Raw genomic sequence first — 26,201 nt, 5'->3', positions numbered from 1 at the left:
AGTCGCGGGGGGATTATTTCCATGTACAATATAAAAGATAAATGTAGCTACTGTGATGACACACATTGGTTCCTTATGACCTGTTTTGCCATCACCATCTTGCAAGAAAAAAAGGTATGTGACAAAGAAAGGACAAGTCTGGCTGCGAAATCACATATCTATTGTCTACTGAAGTGAGCCAATGATGCTTTCATATCACAGACAATCCACTGTTTTTGAAATATAATATTGACAAGATTTTCAAAACAGACTATGATCCAAGACGAGTGAATGAGCCCATAAACTTGGGAGGAATGTGTTTAACGAGGACGAGACAGAAAACCATTTTGCCATAGACTTCAACAGGACTGGAAGTCTTTTTGTAACCACAGCTATTACTTTCTCGTGGCCTTCAGATAGAACCTGAGTCTACTTATGCATTTATTTTTGTGATGTGGAAGCTACAGTCATTGTTTTCACTGCCTATGATTATCCCGTGGTTATATATTTCTGAATTTCTATTTCATTTCTGTCGTCCTCTAAACACCAAACTCTACATCATAGCATGTTTACTAACAAGTCGATGGAAAAAATGTTTATATGAAGTCTTACTTCTACCTAAAAAGGTTTTCATTTTGGCTATATTTTGGTCTCCACCATGTCTGGAAACAAAAATCAGCTAAATGTTTGAATATGTTTCTAACTTTTGTCTGCCTGCTATTTAGCCCTTGCAAATTGTTTCTTTTGTTTATCTTTGAGTTAAAGCAGTATCCAAACAAAAAAGAGGAACCTTGAAATCTAAGAGATCTGCATAACCAATGTAGCCTGTATTTTAAATTAAAGATAATTCATCATTATGCTAGAAAATCACAGCACAGAAAGAATACCTTTGGGCTGTCTCCAAATATAGTCAAAGATAGCATCACCCTCATGAACTGATTTTATTGCCTTGCATATAACAGAAAAAAAGGAAATGGAGGAAATTTAGAAAAGATGGTAACTTGACTCCATGGTTGCCATAGCAACCATTCATAAAGGACAACAAGAAAAGCAACCTTACTCTGGCCAGATTGCTTGGCTGAAAAATAAAAGGAAAACGTAGGGGTGTGTCTGGAATACACACTAAAAGATTCAGGTGAACTTTAAACACTGACCAAACTAAATACAAGGCAGTCTGGTAGGAAATGAGATCTTGGTGAAATGTGCTGCTGTAAAGAAAAGACCTTTTACAACCCAAGACAAAGTGAGAATATCATTGGAAAACCATGTGTTTTCTCCATAAATGAAGATGTATATACATTGAAATTACACCAATTGTAATGTACAGTGTTGCCATCTTAAGAAACAAAGTTGTTACTTTGATATAAAACCAAAACTAAAACTAAAAATGAACTTAGATACAATAAACCCCTCACAAACACTGGTAACAATCTTACTCTATTGTCAGTGTGCATTTCTCTCTAAGCTAAAGTTAATTTTACATTTAATGCAACATTGCAAACTAAGTGATCTCCTGCTGCTCTGTTTGTAAGGAAGATTTAGCTACATCTGAAGCAATAATATAAAGCTGTATATCAGGTTGTATATGTGGATGGATTGACAAGTAATATCAAATAATCCTGATGTCTGATGTCAGCCACAGCCAGAGGTAAACTGAGAATTGCCCTTACTGGAAGAAAACTGTAGAAACCTTACAAATCTGTAATGTAAACCTACTTATAATGTCACCCTCAATTGATGTCAGTAGACTGAAACATTATGCGCTGACTTATTACGTGGTTAAAATGATACAGTGTATTATATTTAGTTGCAAAAAAGAGAGGCAAACCAACAATCAAAAGAAAAATATCTCAAATTTTCCAAGTCACAAAATAATCAGCTATTCATTAAACATTTCTGTGTTGCATAACTGTCCCATCAATGTAAACAGTGTAACTATACTTCTTTACCTCGTTGTGTTGCATAATCAAGCCCAGAATCGGTCCATTAGAGCCTGAAATAGAACTAAAAAAAACTGAAAAGAGATTAAAAACAGTCTGTACAAAACTGGATCAGACCTTCTGTGTGATCATGAAAAGACTTTGCTACAGTAAGAAACTGAAGGGGGAAAGCATTTGAAGACAGTGACATAATGAGACAACAAAAAGACAGATAAAGGCACACACACACACACACACACACACACACACACACACACACACACACACACACATCAAACACACACACAGACAGAGCGACTCTCACAGTCAGCCAGGACTGCAGACACTTTAGAAAGTATGTTGCTGATTGAGGCTGATTGAGCCTGAGCAAGTGCACTGGCAGGAGGCCAACTGTTTTGGGGGAAAAATTACCGAGCTGAGTGGCACATCGCCCGTCAGCTTTTCTGGGATGAGAAACCCTCCCATAATGTAGACAGACACACACGCCCACATGAACATGCATTGCAGAGCTTCTTCTGTGAGATGAGGGAGGAGATAGATAGTGGTGGGAGGACAATACATAAAAGCCATCTCAAAGTGAACAATTCCTCTTGCTTTGTACCAGACATTTAATTTCTTGTTGTCTGCCTTGAGAGATAAATGACAGATATTTGGTGGATTTGATTCAAAGTGCAAAATGAGCTGCTGATTTGACAATAATGGACTTCAAACGAGATCCTCTAAATGCATTTTAGTTTCTTAAAATAATGTTTCAACTGCTTGAGACATTTTAATAATTTAATAATTTATTTAAATCACATTTGAATAGGTGAGTTGTGTTCTCCTTTCTCTCTTCCTGTTCAATGTCACTTCACAACCTGCTGTTTTTAGCAAACTGAAAGACATCTACCTTTCCTACATCTCTCCAGCCCCTAGCTTTCTGTTTTGACATGAGACTGCGTTACATAAAGAGCAAAAATGAAAGCGACCACCTCCTCACAACAGTGGGAGTGATCCACGTCCTCTTGGGGACTGAGCAAAGACGTCTTTGGTGGTTCTGGAAGCTTGCTGGCATCGCCACGTGTGTTCCAACACGACAGCTAATTCTGTTACAGGAGGCATAAACAGTTCTGTTCTTATCGCAAACACAGACCCGGGACGTCGGCTGCTATCGTCAGCGTTGTATAACACTTTGGATGCAACAGACAAAGAAAAGGCAACAGAGAGAAGAGAGGGAGAGAGGGTGTGTAGGATGTGTTGGAGCACAGTGATACATCACTGATGAATATTTTAAATGGTCCCCTGTTATGTGAAGAGGAAGAAAAATGAAGACAGCTTTTGCTAGAGTACAGCAGTAGTAGGAGGATCTTACAGAAATCAGAACATGAGGACACAAAGTTTGTGAGTTACCCCAAGGAGTGGGAGAGTTTGGAGTAATTATCTCCCTATTTCCTAGTACTGTATTCCTACACTTCAAGCTGTGTGCCCAAGTCCATCCATCGCAAAATTTCAAACAGTGCTAAAAATAAGGTGAGTGGCTGACTGAGAAGGAGTTGTTGTAGGCCACAGATAAATAGAGAGCAACACAGAATACCAAGGCACCTATGGCACAGTGGGCTCATTTGAGGTAAAAGACTTTCCCCTTCAAGAATTCCCTGAAGCGGACATTAGTGTGGTGGAGGACCTTGGCTCTCCTTTGCCATATCAATTTAAGCTGTTGGCTCCGGGCCCATTCATGCCCGAAGCCAAAACTCTCTGAGGTGAGGCAGTGCATTTGCAAGAGAAGAGCTGATTAAGTCGAGGGATCGTCCATCTTCTGCCACTGCTGAGCCAAAAGATAGAATGGCAAAGTGCTGAAAACAGATGTGATAGCATCACGCAGTTGATGCAGATTTGTCAGCTACACACATACGTATTGCAAACTTCCTGTTCCTCTACATACCAAAGTGTTACACTGAACTCATTGTTGTGTTCAAGAAGAGATGATTTGAGCTTTGTGACACGCCATACAGGAGTGCAGAATTATTAGGCAAGTTGTATTTTTGAGGAATAATTTTATTATTGAACAACAACCATGTTCTCAATGAACCCAAAAAACTCATTAATATCAAAGCTGAATGTTTTTGGAAGTAGTTTTTAGTTTGTTTTAGTTTTAGCTATTTTAGGGGATATCTGTGTGTGCAGGTGACTATTACTGTGCATAATTATTAGGCAACTTAACAAAAACAAATATATACCCATTTCAATTATTTATTTTTACCAGTGAAACCAATATAACATCTCCACATTCACAAATATACATTTCTGACATTCAAAAACAAAACAAAAACAAATCAGCGACCAATATAGCCACCTTTCTTTGCAAGGACACTCAAAAGCCTGCCATCCATGGATTCTGTCAGTGTTTTGATCTGTTCACCATCAACATTGCGTGCAGCAGCAACCACAGCCTCCCAGACACTGTTCAGAGAGGTGGACTGTTTTCCCTCCTTGTAAATCTCACATTTGATGATGGACCACAGGTTCTCAATGGGGTTCAGATCAGGTGAACAAGGAGGCCATGTCATTAGTTTTTCTTCTTTTATACCCTTTCTTGCCAGCCACGCTGTGGAGTACTTGGACGCGTGTGATGGAGCATTGTCCTGCATGAAAATCATGTTTTTGTTGAAGGATGCAGACTTCTTCCTGTACCACTGCTTGAAGAAGGTGTCTCCCAGAAACTGGCAGTAGGACTGGGAGTTGAGCTTGACTCCATCCTCAACCTGAAAAGGCCCCACAAGCTCATCTTTGATGATACCAGCCCAAACCAGTACTCCACCTCCACCTTGCTGGCGTCTGAGTCGGACTGGAGCTCTCTGCCCTTTACCAATCCAGCCACGGGCCCATCCATCTGGCCCATCAAGACTCACTCTCATTTCATCAGTCCATAAAACCTTAGAAAAATCAGTCTTGAGATATTTCTTGGCCCAGTCTTGACGTTTCAGCTTGTGTGTCTTGTTCAGTGGTGGTCGTCTTTCAGCCTTTCTTACCTTGGCCATGTCTCTGAGTATTGCACACCTTGTGCTTTTGGGCACTCCAGTGATGTTGCAGCTCTGAAATATGGCCAAACTGGTGGCAAGTGGCATCTTGGCAGCTGCACGCTTGACTTTTCTCAGTTCATGGGCAGTTATTTTGCGCCTTGGTTTTCCACACGCTTCTTGCGACCCTGTTGACTATTTTGAATGAAACGCTTGATTGTTCGATGATCACGCTTCAGAAGCTTTGCAATTTTAAGACTGCTGCATCCCTCTGCAAGATATCTCACTATTTTTGACTTTTCTGAGCCTGTCAAGTCCTTCTTTTGACCCATTTTGCCAAAGGAAAGGAAGTTGCCTAATAATTATGCACACCTGATATAGGGTGTCATTAGACCACACCCCTTCTCATTACAGAGATGCACATCACCTAATATGCTTAATTGGTAGTAGGCTTTCGAGCCTATACAGCTTGGAGTAAGACAACATGCATGAAGAGGATGATGTGGACAAAATACTCATTTGCCTAATAATTCTGCACTCCCTGTATTATCCTGCTGTAAGCAGCCACAAAAAGATGGGCATGGCCAACAGCAATATTCAGGTAGGCTGTGGTGTTTCAGCAATGCTGAGTTGTAGTAAGGGGCCCAAAGTCTCGCAAGAAAATATCCCCCACTCCACTACACCACCACCAACACTGGCCTAAACTGTTGATACAAAGGAGGATAGATCCAGGTATATAAGTCTGATAGAGGTGAACCTGCATGTGTGAATGTGCTCTGCATGCATGACTATGTGAATCCAAGTGAATTTTATCAGACTGTGAATGCAATGCTCTATAGAGATGCATGTGTAACTTCCAATTTTTGATGCTAAAATAGAATAACTATTCATCTTTGGTGTCTGCAGCTATCGCAACAACCGCAATGAGTGTGTGTGATTACAGTTTTAGACCACTTCTACATTAAATGTATAAAACTCCAGCAACTCAAGCTTTTGTAAATTTAAAGTTTTGAGGCTTAAGCACATGTTCAGCTCTTTCCTCTTCATGTCATTAACAGCGATATAACACCAAACTTTTTTATGCCGTTTTAACATTGCAAACAGCTATTTATTACAACATAATGAAAAAAAAACAACAACTTTTGGTCTTGCTAACTTGATGAAGAACTTTTAAAGACTTAAATGCTGAACATGAGATCTCCCATGATTTTCATAATGTCATCTGTGCAAGTTGCGTGCTAGACCGGGGCGTCAATCATTTTACGCCTTAGGAGATAAGGAAGATAAGGTGAAATTTCGAGCGTACATCACAGTTTCCTCTACACAGTAAAGTAATGCTACTAAAGTTAATGAAAGAAATATGTAAACACAACTCTTTGGGCTTAAATTTTAAGAAATTATTGGGTCAAATTAAAGAAAAGCTTCTCATAGCTCATAACCCCAAACTAACTGAATGTTATATTCATTTTACTGTGGACACAAAAAACAAAGAAACAAACAAAATCCCTCCCAGAAATTTCTATATTAGTACAACAAGCTGTGAAATTTATGAAAATACAGTTAAAGGCCAAAATTTATGTCCTCCTTCACATTTTCTAAGCCTTCTGGTGGTCCTTATGTTTGACAGTCCTGCACTGGACCATGTCTTCCAAGCTAAACGCCACAAAAGTGTGCCACTTGAATGTACACAGCATAAACTGAAGTTTAAAATGCATGTGAAAACATCCATCCAGTGTCAAAGTGCACATACAACATTTTGCACACTGGAACTTAAACATTCAAGAAATTAATCAAAAGCAAATTATTATTTGAGCTTTATTTTTAAAAACGCATATCAGGCTTGTATATTTTCTGAGCAACTTAGGGGAAGCAAATGAGTTTATTTTACTCAAAAGCTTTTATTTTGGCTAGTAATACTCAGAGTCAAAATATGTACTTTAAAGGGAACGCTAGTCATTATTACAGAATGTTAATTCAGCTGTCAAAAAAGGCTCTCTTGAAGCCCCTGGGGAATTTATAATACTTCTTATCCTGATGTATTAGGTTGCTTTATGGGGATTCGGTGTTTTGATCTTATACGAATTAAATGACAGGACCTTTCAGCCTTTGTTCCTTTGTTATAGCTTTCACATCTCTCCCAGCACTCACAGCTACTGCGAAAACAAACAAAATACATCAACACCACTGTAATAGTACATTTAGCAATTTAATATAGTTCTCAAGATAAAGTTCTTTGATAAACAAAGGGACAGGTTTTTTTTTGGCTATATAAAAAGCTATTAGAAACGAGTGACTAGACTTTGAGACAAAAGTGGTTGTGTGCTTACATTTTCAGGTATCAAATACAGACACGTTTTGCTCAGAGTGAAGAGGATACTCACAAACTTCGGAATAAACGTCTCACTGACTGATTTACAAGACTCACTTCATCAAGTTTCAACCACATCACTACACACTGAGCCACTTATGAGCTATACTTCCAGAAATATGCAGAAAAAAGAGAGTCAGGTTTAGGAGCCAGTTTAAATCTAAGTGCCATCAGATAGCAGGAGATAAATGGGAACTTTCAGTCATTAAATGGGATACCAAAACATGCTCCTATTTGCTTTTAAACTGATTTGAAAGGAAAAACTGGACAGTGGAAAGCCCTAAAAAAGGTTCACACACTGACCTGCAATACTTAATAGTGATGTAATAATAAAAGCTCTCAAACAGGCTGCAGGGTGTTGATTTGCAGGCAGCATCCCTAGGAACTCATAAACTGTTCTTTACAGGCAAACTGATTCAAATTTTCTAGTAATATTCCATCACTTCCTGTAGTGATGGTGCTTAAAGTAAACTGGCCCCATGCTGAAAGAGACACCCAGAGATAGAGTGCTACTACCACAAGAGCACAAGAGACAGACAGAGAGAAAGAGAAGGTGTTTGGCAGTGCAGTCGTATGCAAAAGAGTCATTGCAATATACAGTATACCAATGACCATCACACCTGGGTCATCACACAGGTCACATAGGTTAATGTTAGTTTTCAGTATTTAAATAAATTGAACTTCTGATGTTTTACAGATACAAACATTATTTGGTCATACTCCCACCCTCTGGATGCCATCCCAACTTCTAAACTTAGCATACACTTTCAATAATATAGTATATATTTAGGGTTTCATCTATTAAGTTATTCATAAATTTGACAGGAGTAATAAATGAGATTGATGTTCGAACCTTGTTTTGACCCAGGTCTGATTAGTAGGATTAAGAAAACGGATATACAGTACAATACACTTGAAATTACACACTGTGAAAAACATTTCATTGGTTCTCCTTAAAAGCTCAAGTAATGAAACTGCAAAGTGTATTCGAGGTCATGATACTTCTCATTTGACTGGTTGCTAGGCCCCGCCCTCCTTACGGTTGTGACGTTACTGGTGGTTCCCATCATATTTGCAACAATACTGGCATTTACCATCAAAATGTTTACTGAGTTCTTGATTTCAGAGGTAGAGATAAACATGCTTCTCATATTTTCTTTAACCAGCTGCTACCAAGCTGTCACCTTCCACTGGCAATAAATACTAACTTTTTGTCGAAGCTGCTGGCGTCTCTGAGATTGTACAAGGTGGCAGAGAGCAAATGTCACTGTGTGTCTGAACTATAAAAACACATTACAAGTCATCCAGGACACTGTGGTTTGTGTCTTGTATAGGAGATTTAAAAAAAAATCTTGGTTAGGCTTAAGAGCCAAAGTACTTAAGTTAGTTTAGGTTTAGGATAGGGATATTTCTAGTGACTGATTTGTTACCTATTAGACTATTCAACTAATGTTTAAAAACAAAAAATTTGAGTGTGTTTTAGAAATCATATATAAAAATCACATTCCTTGTTAATCAAATGTTTTAAATGTTCCTAAGCTGTGCAGCATGCACACTCAGATTACTTCGCTGAGTTTGGCTAACTTTAGCAGCACTAGCAGCAGTAGACTTGGTTTCTTCCATATGGTTACATCTGGCTTCAGTTGCTTGGTTATAGTTTCAGTTTATTCCGACAAGGTTTAGATACAACTATTTTCCCCCACCTTTTTGCAGTGTTGCAGGACAGCGCTGGTTAGCATGGCTGTCATTTATTTACTTTCCCCTTTCCTCCTTTACAGCTTCCACTCAAAGTGCATAATTTTATTAATGCAACTGCCATTGTTCATTAATAAGATATTAATAACATGTTTAAGCAACCTGTCAATTAGCCACAAACATCCCTAATTTAGCAAAATTTCATGGTTTGGGTTAAAATATGTCTCTTTACAATCTTATGTTGTATACTACTTGTAAAGGGTAGCTAGTGTGACAAAATGTCACACCAAATGGGTCACAAATTGGAAACGGTAACAGGGCTTACCATTTACAACTGCTACTGTAATTAGCAGATTAAAACTGGTGCAGCTAGCTAGCTCAGCTAGCTTAACTAAAATGTTATTGTAAGTAGCACTAATTGGTTGAAAATGCTGTCTTCAGCTTCCTTCCCGATCAGTTTAATGAAAAACTGCTGTCCTAACTATTAGCGGATCTTGCTCTTGCTAAAAGACTAAACCCAAAAACACACACTGCAGGCAAATAAATCTTTTTTTATTATCTTAAGTGCATTTAAATAATGAGCATGACTATAAATAGTATAAAACATGGATGTAGCTTCCATATCAGAACAATTAAGCTAATGCGTAAGTGGCTGAAACCCTGTCTGAAGGCCATCAGAGGGATAAATCTGTGAATACAAAAAAACCAAATTTACGGTCCTACAGAAGTTTGTGGGGAAAATAGCTGTGTGCCTTGACCTGTGTAACACTTTCCTGTTGAATTTATGGGCTCAGTCACTCATTCTGAGTGATACTGAGTAAAAAATTAACCCTATATTTTTTTTATTTTGGTCAGACTATGTTTAAAAATGGGGGGTTTATCTGTGGTATGAAACTGCACAACCATTAGCTAACGAGCTGCCAATCACAAGTCATTAGCCCAGTGAGCCTTCTGTTTCAGACCTGCCCTCTTCGTCACATCTGGATTTTTGCAACCAAGGTAACGATGGCAGAAACACTCAGAAACCAACAGGTGATGTTACAGTAGCTACACCCATCTTTTATCTGTAGCCAAAGCTCAAAATGTGTCTATTTACAGATGCAGAAGTATGACTGGACAATTACCAGTCAGGGTAGGGGGTTTAGCCAGTGGTCAGTTAGTCCTGGTCCTGCCATAGGGTTAATAGTAGCACTTTGTTTTACAGTTCAGAAATAGTAAATAAATAACCTGTAAATAAATAACAAAAATAACAGCTGCTTTGTATTTACTATGACCTTTGTAGTTGTTGGTGCAAATGTATACTTGCTTCAACAACAGTTTCCCCAGTATTTACAATGTTTCACTTATTTATTTTTTTTAATAATATGGCGTTATATGGTTTAATTATTGAATTATTGACAGAAAATTATTGCCTTTTTAATATTGTACATAATTAGCTATGTGTCATAAAACAACAATGATAAAATGTGTATACTATTTAATTATTGTATCTACCGAACTGTACAGTGTTAAGTGACTAATATTTTGATTCTTCAAAATGCTATACTGTAAAAGAAAGTGCCACTATATTCTTAGTTCTGTCACTCTGAATAAAGGTAGTAACTGAATGTAGCAGCTCAGTGATACTCTTTGTTGATTTTGTTCATCTTTTACATTATTCAAGAGTCCCAGGTAACTGTAATCTGTCTTCTTGACCTGAAACAAAGTATGCAGCTAAATTTCTTGTGATTCTAAGTCGAACCTATGGATCTGTTGTTTACAGCGCATTCATCATAAGAGCACCAAAGAAAGTGTACAGTATATATACAGGCCAACGTGTAAGGCGTAACATCATACAACAGTGTAGTGCAGATACTTCTATCTCAGTCCACTTCGTGCTGAGTCCGTCCCTTTCAGTTACATTTCACGGTGTTACGTTCCATTAATTTCCGGTCTATTCGTATTCAATTCAGTCTGCATTGTTTCATTCAATCCCATTCCACTTCATGCAACGCTAATTTGATTTCAATTAGTCCACTCCCACACGTCCGTGTTTGTTGTACTCTGAGACCAGCCCAGCTTCGCTCGAGTCAAGCGGATATTTTTCAATATACAATGTAAGTGTGGCTGTGTACATTTGGATTCTCCAGTGCAACCTCCTCCCTGTGTTTTCCTTTCGCAAACTACCATTACTGCTGAGATGCCCTTTGCTAGTTTAATTATCTTAAGCCTTGTTCCCATATGTGCACCATTACACGAAGCATAAACTGACAGCTGATGTAGGTTGTAAACTTAGCTGTACTTCTTATGGGCAGTGTGAGCCTACATGTTTAGGTGATAATGCTTAGATGTTGTATCTGAGTTACTATACAAGGTGCACTTTATGATTAATTAGCTAACTCTTTATAATTTCAACTATGACATATTTGGGAGGTGATTAGCATTGATTATTTTCTTGGACATGTTTTTTTTTTTGTGGTTGCCAAATCCACATTGGTTATCACAAACAATTGAAAGACCCTACTTGTTGTGACGTATTTACACTGTACAGTGTAAATACTCCAAATTAGATTATTTCTTTAACTTGTGAAGAACCAGGCCTCAACTAGTTAGGAGGTCATTACAACTGCCCCAAAACATTTAGCTAAACAAGGCCTACAAAAGGGAAGTGAGTAAGTCTTAAAGGTTTCAGGCAGGACTGCTAAAAATAAGTACTGACCAAGTTTTAGAAGCACCCCATGGCAAGAGTGGAAAGACAACTTTGCCTTTTCTTAAATGTCCTGGAAAAACAGTTATACAAATATGGTAAAGTTGATGATCTTGAATAACGGGATGAACGTATTTAGAGCACCCAACTTCCTTCATGCACCCATTTAGAGATGTAAGTGGACTAGGTAAGGCAAATCTCCCCTAACCGAGTCTGAGAAATACTAGCCACAGGCAGATATCAGGCTAGTGACATCACCTTCCCTGATGGTAATGTCAGTCTAGCAATTGGACCCAGCAGGTGTGTAGTTACTCAGCTCCCTGCGGATGGTGCTGAACGGCGACAGCTCCAGCTCGGTAGTGCACTCGTGTTCATTGTCGTCACTCGCTGTGGCTGAGGAGGGGGCGTGGTTACAGCAGCAGCAGCAACAGCAGCAGTCCAGGAAGGCCCTGCCTAGCGGACGACACAAGAGGAGCAGCAGTGCCGGTGTCACGGCGGCCCGACAAAAGAGCAGCAACTGGGAGAGGAGATGGAGCACGGACATGGTATGCTCAGGAACTCCGGCCGCCATGTAGGCAGAAACTATGTTGCAGATGTTCTCAGGCACCACGCACGCGCCGTAGACGATCGCCAACGCGACGACTGTGCAGTTCATCTGGCTCTCTAACCGGATCTGCTTCTTGTTGCTGCGCACGCTGGCCTGTTCTGCATGCCGAATCTTGCGCGCCGTCACTAATGAGCAGCCGATTGTGAAGAGAGTGGGGAGACAAAAGTAGCAGCCAAAGCACCACCACAGCCGAGCACCCTCGTACGTCAGGCCCAGCACATAGAGCATGTCAGGCAGTGAAGTGGATATCCTGATAATGCAGCGTTCCACAGGGGGCTCATCTGGGATTCCCGTGTCCTCTGCCACGAGCTGTCGAATGAGGAGCTCCGGGAGTGCCAAGAGGAGGGCGCCGATCCAGATGACGGCTAGCTTGGCGGTAGTAGATGTGCAGTTCTCTATCATCTCGTAGTACATCTGGACATTGGTGGCTGCACGGAAGCGGTCGATGCACAGAGCACACAGGGTGAAGGTGGTCACACCCAGGGAGGCCACCTGAGCAAACAGACAAAGAGAAGCCTTTTAAACATTATTCAGAAATTAACATGACACATAACACTTCGTATATCCAGAGGCCGCTGACTGAAATGCGTTGCCTCAAGAGCGTTGCTCATATCTTGAAATTGTGCATCAGCACAGAATGCATGAGGGGGAAATTAGGATAAAAGAGCTTGTGCTAACACTGGCCTTACACAAGTGATTATCTAAAGTCATTTCAACAGGCGGATGGGCTTATCTGCTTTCAATTCTGATTCGCCTGTGACACTCTGCAAAGTTATAGTCACGGCTGCCAGGCTATCGAGCATAACAAAGAAAAGATACTAAATTATCTCAAATGGAGAAATGATATTTCAGAATCTTGAAGAAGGGCTGCTTCGTGTAGAGTAAACAAATGTGTTTCTCTGCATCGCACACAAACGCATCAACTTCCACCAGCTGAAAAATCAGCCGCCACCAATAGAAAAACAGCAGGACAAAGTGTAATGGTAATGGCCGTTAGGTACACCTGACAGTGGCACAATTACATGCAGTGGGGCAGCAGAGGCACAGTGGAAGGCTCTAAGCTGTGATTAACACTGTAGAATCCCTTGACGCGTGTGTGTGTGTGTGAACTGAAAGCAGACAGTTAGACACCACACATACATATCAAGGGAGGATTTTGAAAATCGTCACTGGAGTCACTCGTTCAAAAGAATCTTTACACCTAGTGTTTAATAACAATCTAATTAGCAAACTTACAAAATATTATGCTTTTCTGTTCATTTCTCATTCAAAATCTGCACACATCAGCTAATTACTTGGCACTGTGTCTGCCTTTTAGATATGAAAATTGTCAAATTGTCAAATTTCGCCAACACCTGAAAGCATCTGTTGGATTAGCCATCGTTTTGGCACAGTGTGGACCCTGCAAAATGGTCCTCTGCAGCTGGAGCATGTGCAGCCTAAACATCCACTGACCCTCTGTCCTTCCTCATACAACACTGCTTCCACTCCTGCCCCTTCATATCAAATTTAATTATAACAGCCAGCTTCCCAGATGGCCCTATTGAGCTGGCTTTAATGTTCTAAACGCATACTTCCTGGATAGATATAGATGTTCAAACAGGAACACGCACACACGCTGACCCTGAGACACATGGAGGTCTAAGCAGGCTCATAAAGGGTCGTAACCATGAGGGAGGTGCATGCTCTCTGAACAGAAGCTGTGTTGAATGTGACTGCATTTGGGACCTGGAGGGTTTATTACTTGTTGTGCCAAAATATTGCAACTGCCACTGATTTGTTTCTGAGTGTATTTAGGATGTAGTGAAAGATGTGTTCCTTTTAGAGCATCTTGTGTATGATTTCTTGTCAAACTCTGAACCGATTAATCCATTAGTTGGTTTGGTTTGTCAAATTTTGAGCACGCTTGGCAGATGTCATCTTACACTTAGTCCTGCAAGTTTTTATACAGCACAACTGTCTGCTTCTTGTAATAGAGATGAGCGTCAGTCTGGAGCTGTTATAGCAGTAAAATTTAAGCAGGATTTGACAGCCCCATGCTGTTCATCTACAGCAAGAACAAAATGCAAAAAAAAAAAAAAAAAAAAAAGCACACCCTTCAAATGTTGCTGCAGCACAGACACAGAGCGACTCTGCTCGCTTGATTCATGCATCACTGTGGATGCCACTTACTGAAATTGCATTCTGCTATTGCCCTACTGCACTCTTGAGTGTACACACTATGCAGGGATGCATGTTAGGCATAAAACACGATGTTTGATGTAGAACAAAAAGGTGTTCTTACACTCAAATAATAGCTGATTGCATTTAAATGTTCCATCCACTATTTAACATTTGAATATGTTGTATAGATTATTTTTCTTCTTTCTTTCTGTCATATACTGGTTACAGTGGTGGATGCCCATATTAAACATAGCCAGAGGCCAAAAGTTCAGACTTCAGACTCATCTAAATGCTCAGTTTCAGAAGTCAGTGAGATGGTATATTCCTAATTGGTCATCTCAGGTGCACACCTCTGGCTTTGAGCCCACCAACCTGCTGTTTAAACCAGTGTTTTTCTCCTTTTTTTCTACCTTTATTATTGTGAAACATCATATTAGTCTCTGTGTCTGACCCACTTCTGACAGACACAAATATCCATCCCGTACACAAGAACAGGTGGTTGCAAATGCTGAATATTTCATAAATAGAACAACAGGCCTGAAATTGGTTTTAAAGGCAACCGAGCTTTGATCAGCATGTCAGGGCGGAGAGCAAGGGCAAGATGAACAAGCATAGCTTTGTACTGGAGGGGAGATGAGAGAGAGAGAGAGAGTCCAACAGTCAGGGCGGGTGGGAGTGGAGGGTTTGGGGGGTGAAGCTGTCAGTGTGTTTGTTGAAGGGGGAAATGCAAATGAGAGGATGAGAAACAGAGGCAGAAGAAGAATGGAAAGTAAAGAGGGAGTCAAAGAATGAAAGGGAAAGAGAGAGAATGAAAGCTGAACAATAGCAGAGAAACACGTCAGTGAGTCTAACTCACTGAGTGACGGAAAGAAAGAAATAACCCACGACATCCTCAGAATGATTAACAATGTTAATGTGGCATTTATCCCAACCAGCAGCATTGACCTTGTCATGTTCAGTTTACCTGCAGGCAAGACAACAGGTCTGTTAGCCTTAGGGACAGAAATCCTGCAACAGTAATGCTCTGATCCAAAAAACCCCAAATAAATAATACATGTACACTTCTGTTGATTTTATACCTCCTGTCTCTTTCTAAAGGAATAGCTTGAGATTTTTAGAATCATAGTTCTTTTCTTTCTTTTCTTTCTGATAGCAGAGGAACTCAGTAAAGATCTAAGAAGGACAAATCACAAGTTGAAAAAGTCTCTTAGATACATTTATAAATAATTGGAGATTCCAAGATTATAGTTCAAACAATTGTAGCCAAGTACAAGTTATTCAGATGTTTAACCACTTTGCACAAACTGTCGACCTCAAATGAGACAAAATTAGGATGATTAGGAACAACCCAGCAACCATGACCTGGAAACTGCTGAAACACCAGCGTCACTGTCCATAGTGAAGTGAGTTGTACATGGTCATGGACTAAGAGGGTGCCAAGCAAGAAAGAAGCCCCTACTCCAAAACTGACACCTTCAAGCTCGACTAAAATTTGCAGCTGCTCAAACAAACAAGCCAAATGCTTTCTGGAGAAATTTTTAAAGTCAAATGAGAACAAAGAGATGTTTGGTCACAATGAGAAAAGGTTTGTTTGGAGGAGTAAAGATGAGGCGTTCAGTCCTCAAAACACTGTACAAATTGTTAAGCACGGTGGTGGTAGCATCATGCTGTAGCGCTGTTTTGCTGTCAGTGGTACTGGTACATTGCACAAAGTGGATGGAATAATAAAGCATGACTACTTCCAAATTGTTCAAGTTCATATCAGCTAGAAAACTTCCATAGAGTTGGGTATTGCAATGAGAATGAACCACACATCAAACACATCTGTATACTTTTGCCCTGTGCGGATCAGAGAAAAATCCAAGAGAAAATCCAAAATAAATTCAAACTTATACATTCAATTGTTATTGTGCAAGTCATTAAAGATGCATGCTGAACCATCTTCACCCTGGAAAAGAGCAGTTCAAAGAAATTATTAAAAGCCCCAAATTAGCTTTTTAATGCACATGATGGGTGTATGTAGACTTCTGACCACAACTGTATTTAATAATAGGAGCAAAAATTTACTTTATGATTTCCTTTAGTTCTGTGATTGAAACCCCTTCCTACCAAATAATACCAAATATCAAATAATATCAAAACCACCTGTTACCACCTGATGATAGATGATTTGCAAAAGAGGTCAGTGCAGTTTTTCCACTTTATATCATGAATTGCTTCTCAACCTTGGACTTCAAGAGCTCAGAAAAAAAAACAAAGCCATGAAAAGGCCTTTCATCTACAACACGTGTTTTTAAAATTCTGGCAGTCCATCTGCACAGCAGGTGAGAAAGACATTTTCCCCTGGTGCTGTTTTTTAATAACGGCCCATTAAGTTGCTGATTAAAGGTCTTGTGAGCTGGTGGTACAAAGGCTCAAGTTATTAATTGGCTCTTAACAAGGACTGGTGGAGCATTTGGGGCCATACTGTGACTGCAGCCACTGTCAGAGGGTAATGGGTGTTATCAAGTGATGAATGGGCTAATGTCGAAACACAACAATGCGCAAACACAACCACACACATAGACAACCAGTCTGGTAGTAATGAGCCAGGGAGACAAAGGGTTATTCCAGCTGCATTGCTTTTCTCTTACAGGAGTGTGTGACCCAGTGCAGGCTCCAGAAGACCATAACTCTAACCAGAGACCCTGCCAATGACAGCAACCATCCATCAGGTGGGCTGCATGAGCAACAGAGACAGCGGATAGATCAGGGTTAGAAGGCAGGTCCTCTGCTCATGCCCATGTTTATGCTGAATTTTTGAAATTATCTTTCTATATGGGTGATGTATATGGAGGGTAATAGCAGACAGAGAGCAAAATCCAACCTTGTGGACCTGCTCATGCTAGCAAAACAAAAAAGGGCATAGCTTCTGCTGTTAAATACCTATTGCTTGTTTTCTGTTTTCTTCCATGAGTCCATCCATTTTCTTGAGTTAAGGTGAGTGAAAGCTATCCCAGCTGACTTTGGCAGACAGACTGGTGACTTGCGTTGGGTGTACCCTATCACGGGGCACATAAAAAGAGACACGCAATCATTCAGGCACACTAATGTAATGCTAATGTAGAATCATCACTTCATCTAATATGCACGTCTTTGGACTATAGTGCCTTGACTGTTGTTGTGATCTGGCGATATACAAATAAAACTGAACTGAATTGAATTATAGGAAAAAACCTAACTAGCCCTAACTTGACAAAATCATTGTAAACACACAGGCAGAGGCCGGTGACGCTACTGTTACCAGGTAATGTGTCGCTAGCCTCTCAAACCAAAGGGGTAACACAATTTGGAGGAGGAAATGCAATAAATATAATACCAAAAACAAAATATTGGTGTTGTGAGTTCTTTTGTCTTTGATAGGATTCAACACACTACATATTAGTAGATTATTTACAAAGCTGATCTAATGACTGTCTAGTCTGTCAGGTCCAGTGTGGCCATGCTGACACGCCACTCCCCAGCTGTCCGGTGGGGTGACGACAATAAATCATCAGGATTCATCAGGAATGATAAAATGTGCTCTGAAAACTTTATGGTATGGGTCTCCATAGAGTAGCTCCTGTAGATGTAATCTGCAGATGTTCCTGTACTTCTATCCATATAGTGCAACTACAGGCTGGAGGTCTACTTATTCTTTATTAAGGGTAGAAGTTATATCAACAGAAATTCAAACATCGTCCATGATATTCAGCACCGAGAATGCTGCAGGAGTACACTATTCATGTTGAAATCCATCTTGGGTAAATGGAGTTCAGCAGCACAGTAAGGCTCTGCTGGAGCTCTCCAGGTGCTACTCAGTGGTGCTTTGCTTTAGAAGTTGATGTTAAAACAAGCTAACTGTTTGTGCTGACAAAGACGAGTAACTAGTCACTTCTTCATTTTGAAAAAAAAGAGGAAATATTAACAAAAATAATTATTTTTTACTGTTTAAGTCATCCTTTTAAAAGTAGCGAGCAATTAGCATGTTATGTTTTTTCTAATACACTACGCTGTGTATCTCACTTTTATGTAAAATAGAGTGGTGTTGAAGGAGCAGTTCATTTCGCAAATTATCACTGAAATATTGCAATGGCATTTCTGGTTGTTGCAGGGACATGTTTTGAATAATAGCACATTAGTGTGGAAAAATAAGGTATTAATTTGATGTAAAAGGCCCTGCATTAAGGAGGACAGCAGCCCATCCTCCAATGCCCTCTACTGCCATTTCCTACAGACTGTATGACTGGTAGTGGTAATCTCAGTTTCAATAATCTTTAAAAACAGAATAAATAAAAAAAACATACTTCCAATGGTTTATTAAAAAAAAAAACAACAAAAAAAAAACACGTGGTCCACTTATGTTTCCAAAGCTCTCCTTTGTGGATGACGTTGCTCACTAGTTGTGGAGATGGCTTAGATCTGATGAAATAGCTTACGTGATTCTGCTCTTGTGATGAAAGAACACGTGTTCGAAAGCTTCGGGAACAAATATATAAAAATTGTGTATGTGCAATACACTACATTGTGCATTACACATGCACAAAGAACGGGAATGAGTACTTAATGGGCTGCTTTGTATTTTTTTTAATTACATTAAGAGCAACAGTGCTCTATATCATTGCTTTCTGTTTTTTCCTGACTGTTTCTTCCAGACAATAAATTTCTCTTTCATTGAATTATATCCTGACGTGTGGCAGATTTACCCTGGACGCAAAAAAAAGGAAAAAACCCCAGAATGCTCTCATTCTACAGTGGCGGCTGGAAAAGTCCTGTTCCAGGTCATTGATTCCTGCCTGGAAGTGTTACACTGAAAGCAATACAAAACACAACAGCTTTCATGTTCTACTCACTTCTATGAAACCTGACTTTGTGCTGACCTATTCTACGTTGATGTAAAGCTGATATGCTGCTTGTTTTCACTCCACATAATTCATGATGATAATCATCCAATGAATATTTCATTTACATGAGTAATTACCAATTTAGGCAACTGCGTCCAACGGCAACCCCGATCTTTGCTTCATGCTGTTATTTGAACTTGTCTGAACATACAAAACACCAAATCTACTCATCCATGGACAAAGAGCTGGCTGAATGGACTCACCATCATGCATAATGAAGAGCTGCTAATTACATACTCTGAATAATTCAAATACGTATACTCCAATTAACAATTACTCGCATGCCTGACAGGCTGAGAATGCAGAGGGCGCGAGATCTAGTTTGTGTTTGTGTACTTAATTTGTGTTTGTCAGTGTCTACGCGTTGTAAGTGTACATCTGCATTTCAGTTTATATTAATGTAATATTCATACTGTCTCTAAGTGTATGTGAGTGTGCGTGTCCCAAGGCTTGTTTCTAATCACAGATAGCTGATGCGGAGAACGGAGAGGGGGGAGAACAGCCGCAGGCAGTGATCAGTAGGGAGAAGGCCATCCCACCCATATGGAAACACCACACCCTACTGACTTTGTGAATGTGTGTGTGTCTACAGGCTAGATGGTTACCTAGATTTTAAACCGACATAGGCTTGGACACATATAACTGTAAATAGTAAGAGATTCTCTTTTCATGACCTCTGGTAGACCTCTAAAGTTCGACCCATAACGGTATGGTGAATGAAGATAAATATTTTTGATTTCACTAGCAAGGCTATCATTTTGGATTCTTTCTTTAGAAAGAAAATCATAATTGCAACTGACTGTATGTGCCTTCCTGTATTCCACTACTGTACTTCCTACAGCAGACATAAAGAGCAGACCAAATTCTGATTCAGTTACCTGAGGGTCTGCGCCTCAGTCTGTGCACGGTGAGTGTGTATATGTCAAGCTGATGTATGTCCTGCCATTATCGCCAATTTCGACACTGTGCATTGTGGCCCTCGGTGGGTCCGTGCAGCCCTGTTCACTCTCTCCTCATACTCAAGCTTTCTTTCTACCAATCTATTGCACTCTTTCTTCCCCCAGCCTCTTTCCTGCTCTGCTTCGACGGTCTATTTCACTCTGTCTTCCTGCTGAAGCCCTGACTACAGAAAATACCAACGAGGCCAAATACACAAGGCACAAACTAAACTAAACCTAAACTGAAGGATGATATTGGCCTCATAGATTTCAGTCAGAGAATCAGTTTTAGTCAAAATATGAAAGACTGAAAACAGGTTGGATGAACAGCAGTAGAGACAGGCAATAAACAGACGGATCATAAAAGATTATTTTTTCTAATGAGCTAAAGTCCTGTTACTGTTGTCGCACTCAAAGTTCTCACATAAAAACACTTAGAAATGTATATAGTAAATAAAAGCATAAGTTGTACATAGCATTTATAATCAGTTCAGGCTCTAATGGCTCGAAGCAGATGCTATATGGCTACACTAGTATTGGGATTGCCAATATAACACTGATTACAATGCATCTTTAGGGAGATGTATATCCCATGATGATGATTGCCAATTATCTATCTCTCTACTAATGGGAGAAGTCATTAGGCTGTTGCATATGGGTTCAGTTGTACAATACTTGCATGACTGCTTTTTCCCATGTAAATATAAGTGTACAAATTTAGTGTAAGTCATTCAGTTAGTAGGATTCTTGCGTTTTTGTTGAATTTTGTCCAACAAACCATGTGCCTAATGCTAAAAAGTAACACAATATTATCAGAAAAAGATGGACATTCAATCAATGTTTCTGTGACATTGTAATATCTCGGATGCCTTTTTCTGTAATGATTTACAAGCATCTCTTTAATTGGGGTTAATAAGATGTATATAAATCACTCTGTTACAAAAGCATAGCTTTAAATCAACCTTGACAAATGACTTCTTTTTCCTTCTGGCTTATACAATGCTTACTGCTCCATTTATTTGTTATTTTACTCTAGTTTCAGGTCTTATTCTAATAAACTGCCAGGTGCAAAGACCCAATTATTGTCCATTAGTTTTGCCTTTTTTTGGGCTCTGCCCCCTTACTGCCAAGAGGGGTAGTGTGCGGTGTGAACAGGCACTGTATCTGAAATGATGTGGGCTGGCAGACTGGCTCACATTTTTATTTTGTGCAGGATTTCCCGCCATGTTTGCTCACATCTCACACCAAAATTGCTTTCTCTTTGAGGTTTAGAAATTCCACACTCGACTAAGCACTGAATAAAACAAGATTTACTTAAAGCAGCTCCACGGGAGGCTCCCCTCTTTGCACAGACACTCATGCATTATCTATAGAATCTCCTGATTTGAATACATACCTGAATCGGGTTCTGTGTCTGTCTGTGTTGTGTATTTATGCAGCCTAAGTGTGACTGAGACTGTGTCCTTATTTCAAATGATAATATCCCCTGTGACTCAATTTGGGTTAAGTGAAGAAAGAAGTCACTCCATAGGGTGAGTGTGTGTGTTTCGCTGAATGTTCCACAGGGAAAGATTGAGCCCTGGGCTGCATTACTCACAGCCTGTTTGATACATGCATGCACAAATACACACACGGAACACAGACAGGGCCCTGTGCACATGTCCTGATAGATATGTATATTAAAACACATCTTGAAATGAAGCAATAAACACATGGAGACAGGTGTGTACAGCTACTTCACAACAACATATTCTGTATTAAAAACAACCATTTGGTCTGTGCAGTGGATGTGTGTTAGTCAGGTTATTAAATATTATCCTGTGGTCCCTGGGAAGCTCATATGCAATAACACAGGTAGGGGGCCTGTTTCTCTTTGATCCCCCAATAATTAAAACATATGCAGTCACAAGGTGTTTGCAACATGGTGCACAGTGGACTGATACCAAATATGACGATGTTATTATACACTAAAGAGTAAGTATGCAATGCTAAATATAATCTCTACTTATTATTGATCACTTTTTTGCAGCTGCTGCAACAAATGTAGGCCTAGTAAAGTGCAGAGCCTGACCGATACATCAGCCTATATTAGCCTTTTGCTGATATAGATTGCTATCGGCATTTATTATTATGTTTTGAGTGTTGAAATTGCATGTTTTTCCACCAAGAAGCACTCTGCAGACTCACAGGATTTTTAAACTCGATTATCATATTATCTTATAAAGGACTTTTAAAAATCTGCTTATGTTTGTGTGTCTGAATGTAAAAAACAAAATACCAGCTGATATATCACAATATCGGATTTTTTAAATCACCAAATATCGGTATCAGCCTTAAAAATTCCATATCAGTCAGACTCTAGGAAAGTGTGAGTGGATCTTTACCTTTATAACTTCACTGAACAAATAATAGCCTGTGAGCATATGTGACCATAAGCTGACACTTGAGTTTAAATGAAGAAAAAGCACTGACTGGTCTTGGATTTAGAAGCCCATTGTACACTCGAGCGTTGCTCTAGAAATTGGCCTTCAGCTCTGTCTCAACACCCTTACAATTACAGTTGCATGGAAACTCTTCAGAAAGCTAATATAAGATGCACCTACCAATACCCAACAAGCACCACAAGCCCATGAACATATCTTTCTGGGCTAAATCTGACCACCTTAAAAAGGCGACCCGTCTATCTATACATTTGGTGGAAATGTAAAAGGTAAAACTTTATCTTTTTACGGCTTATTTTTTGTTTAAAAGTGAAAGTTTAGGAAAGAAAGGGGACTTTTTTAGTGGTGTCACTAAAAAGGAGTCTAGGTTTAAATCTGCCAATTATGTGAGGAGTTTGTAGAGTTGTTGAAAAAAAGTGACCTTCACTTTTAAACCAAATTTAGACAAAGGGACACCGTTTCAATGGCCTGAACAGATGGCCTTTCAACCAAACCTTAGTGTGGATTAGACGTCAGGCATAGGCATCTTTAACATCTCAACAGGTTTTTGCTGTATGGGTGGTAAGATATTATTAGATAACAGCTCTTCCTGTTTGCAGGCTCTGTAGCATCTGGAGGGAGGAGTTGAAGTTAAATTCTGATCACTGACTCTGGCTTCTTGCCTGGTTACACAATCTGACATTTACTCTTATCTTTCTTTCTACCTTTGGCTGCAAACAACATAATTCTTACATAGTCATGACTCAGACGGGTTGCCCACAATTTCTCTGTCTTCAAATCAAGCATCTTTAAACATATTTACCCTCCCCCCTTCAGGTTCACTTGAGGCTGGTCATGCCAACAGCCATTCAAAACAAGCTTAAGCTGTGCCTGAGCTGGAATCCCCTGTTTTACACAAAAGACATTGCGCTTGTGGGTGAATCTGACACTGGTGTAATTGCAGTAAAAACACAAAGGAAAGGTATCAGCATACTATACTGCCTATGAACGCTGGTGCGTGGGAAGGGGAGGGTACAAAAAAGGCAAGGAAAGAGGCTGACGGAGCGTGTGTGCGCCTTCCTCAGGTGTATGTATGATGAAAGCAGTGGTGTATGAGCCAAAGTAAATGGCAGATAGCGAGTGGCTGTCAAACATGCTGGTGTGTATCTGTGCTTGTTTGTGTGTTTGATGCCTCGAGGGCTAAGTGAGATTCCTCTCCAGTTGCAGCAGGTGCACAAGTGCCAAACAGATTGCCTTGTTATTGGGTGAGATGTCATCCTGTGACTGTGTGTACTTTCAGGTCTGTCAGTGCTTTGAAAGTGAAACCAAACTCTTAAATTAAGTCTCTATATAGGCAGGCAATGAAGAGCATGGCACCTAAATGACATTGTCTGAGCCCCTTCATCATCTGATATCACTGAAGGGATCAATTCAAAACATTTCCACTATGCCTGTGAGAAATTTAAAGCAGAAAAAAGACACAAATGAAAGCTGGGCAAAATTACCTCCACATAGGGCACTACTTTGCAGGCAAATTCTCCCAGCAGCCAGGACTTCGTCAGTTCGTGGAACACCACCATGGGCAGGCAGAAGAAGATGAGCACAAAATCCCACACAGCTAAATTTGCTAGCAGAGAGTTGGAGATACTCTTCATGTAGTAGTTCTGGCACACGATGCACAGGATGGCAATGTTTCCCGCTATGCCCACCAGGAAAATGACCCCCGAGACGCACGTGATCGCGTAAGCGCCGTAAGTCTCACTCGTCACCGGGTAAAAAGGGTTCTTGATCTCGTTCTCGAAATCCTGCGAGCTGGGAGGGGTGATCGGCGTGGCGTCCCAGGGGTTCTCCTCTCGGAAAGTGAAAAACTCACTCCTCCTGGTGAAGAGGTCAAAGGGCAGTTCGGTGGAGGTGAGGGCCACCGGTTTGGGCATGGGTTCCCACGGTGACGCATGAGGTTGAGCCAGAACTACAGAGCTTTTGTTCAGCCGGTTTCTCCCCCTCTTCCACGCTTTCTTCTGTTCATCTTTTGTGCCTCTCTTGTGCCTCTCGCCCTCCTCGGGTCCCCCTCCTCCGTCTCCCCAACCCATTGAAGAGGGCTTAGCCGCATTGTAGTGTCCACCTGCTGGCGTCCCCGTACTACTAAACCCGCCATTCAACTTTATCCTCCTATTATGGTGGCGCGTCGAGTCCCAATGTGAGACGGCGTTGGGATCCTCCACGGGTGTCAGAGTCCTATTGTAGTCGCGTTTGCTGTGTCCATTTCGCCGGATTTCTTCTGCAATTACCCTCTTCCAGGGGTGAGTGGAGTTAAGGGTTCCTCTGATAATTGCCCGCTGTGCCTGCAGCTCTGCCGAAGACGCACCTGTGGCGTACTCGGGCAAGAGCGCACGGTCCCGGGCTTTGTTTTGATGACTCTCCCGGAGAGACCCCTGGAAAGTCTTGCCAGAGTACGGGCTGCTGTTGCTCTCATCTTTAATCCGAACTCCCCCATTATTTCTCAAAGATAGCAATACAGGTATATGGGCCAGTAACACGAATAACGTCCTAGGCGGCAGAATCTGCATGATCCAGGAAATTACTGAGCGCAGTTTCAATCTTCACGAGTGCATGATCATCACACCTCTGTGGAGCTCGGGGGATAATCTTCTTTTTAGTCAACACCCATGTTGGAAACCGTAGAATAAATAGCACAGGGTTACATTCGCTCTGCAAACTTGCAAGTATCCCAGTGTCTTCTTCTGCACTATTTGCACTGCAGCTGCAATAATCTCCAAAACGCCGCCTCCTCCTCGTTTTCAAAGTCTTGGCATTAGCAGGACAGCGAGTCCGTGTCCGGATCCAGAGAGAGGGAATTGTTGCATATGCACGCACAAATCAGCACAACATCCAGTTTTCAGCTGTGCGAAAACCCAGATCCTCTGCGAATATGTGTATGATGTTAATTCATTGGGTTGGGTCGGCAGCAGCAGCGTCAATGCGGTGCAGTCCGGGTAAAGCCCACCAGGCTGTGATGCACGGGAGTAGAGAAGAGAGAGAGAAGGAAAGAGGAGGGGTAGAAATCGGTCTCTTCTCTCTCTGTATCTCTTCCTTTCCTCCTTTGCGTCCAGTATCTTTCCTTCTTCGCTTTCTCCTTGGGTAGGACCGTGCACTGGAAGAAAAATGCACTCCCCTGGCGGCTAACCCCGATCTGTCATTCTCCATCCATCATGGAGCATCTAGCAGCCCCGGAGCAGGCTACGGTTACAGCACCCCCCCGGCAGAGAAGCCTGCCACGCCCGACAAGACGTGCTAATAAATATATTTCCCAGTTTTTAATTTTTACGCATAGGCGGCGCTGTGATATCAACGCGCATTTAAGTAGATGCCTTCCAGTCTAATTTGTTTAGACTCAAATAGGAACCAAATTGCCGCTGGGTAAAATATCTATACTTATTTCAAGAAGAAAACCAACTTTTAGAGAAAAATATCTTTCATCTAAGATATC

The 26,201-nt window shown here is 40.7% G+C and overlaps 1 protein-coding gene across 1 annotated transcript; it reads right to left on the bottom strand.

Moving 5' to 3' along the window:
* Positions 1–7,108: 7,108 nt before the first annotated feature.
* On the bottom strand, positions 7,109–25,901 carry gpr37b (G protein-coupled receptor 37b). Its single transcript, XM_031726525.2, has 2 exons — positions 24,220–25,901; positions 7,109–12,763 (listed from the first exon to the last, which is right to left on the bottom strand). Exons 1-2 carry the CDS (start codon positions 25,279–25,281, stop codon positions 11,945–11,947), a joined length of 1,881 nt encoding a protein of 626 aa, XP_031582385.1. The 5' UTR covers positions 25,282–25,901; the 3' UTR covers positions 7,109–11,944.
* Between the last annotated feature and the right edge of the window lie 300 nt (positions 25,902–26,201).

The sequence above is a fragment of the Oreochromis aureus genome, linkage group 17 (assembly GCF_013358895.1).
Source record: "Oreochromis aureus strain Israel breed Guangdong linkage group 17, ZZ_aureus, whole genome shotgun sequence".
Taxonomy (NCBI): domain Eukaryota; kingdom Metazoa; phylum Chordata; class Actinopteri; order Cichliformes; family Cichlidae; genus Oreochromis; species Oreochromis aureus.
This window is presented reverse-complemented; position numbering and strand designations above follow the sequence as displayed.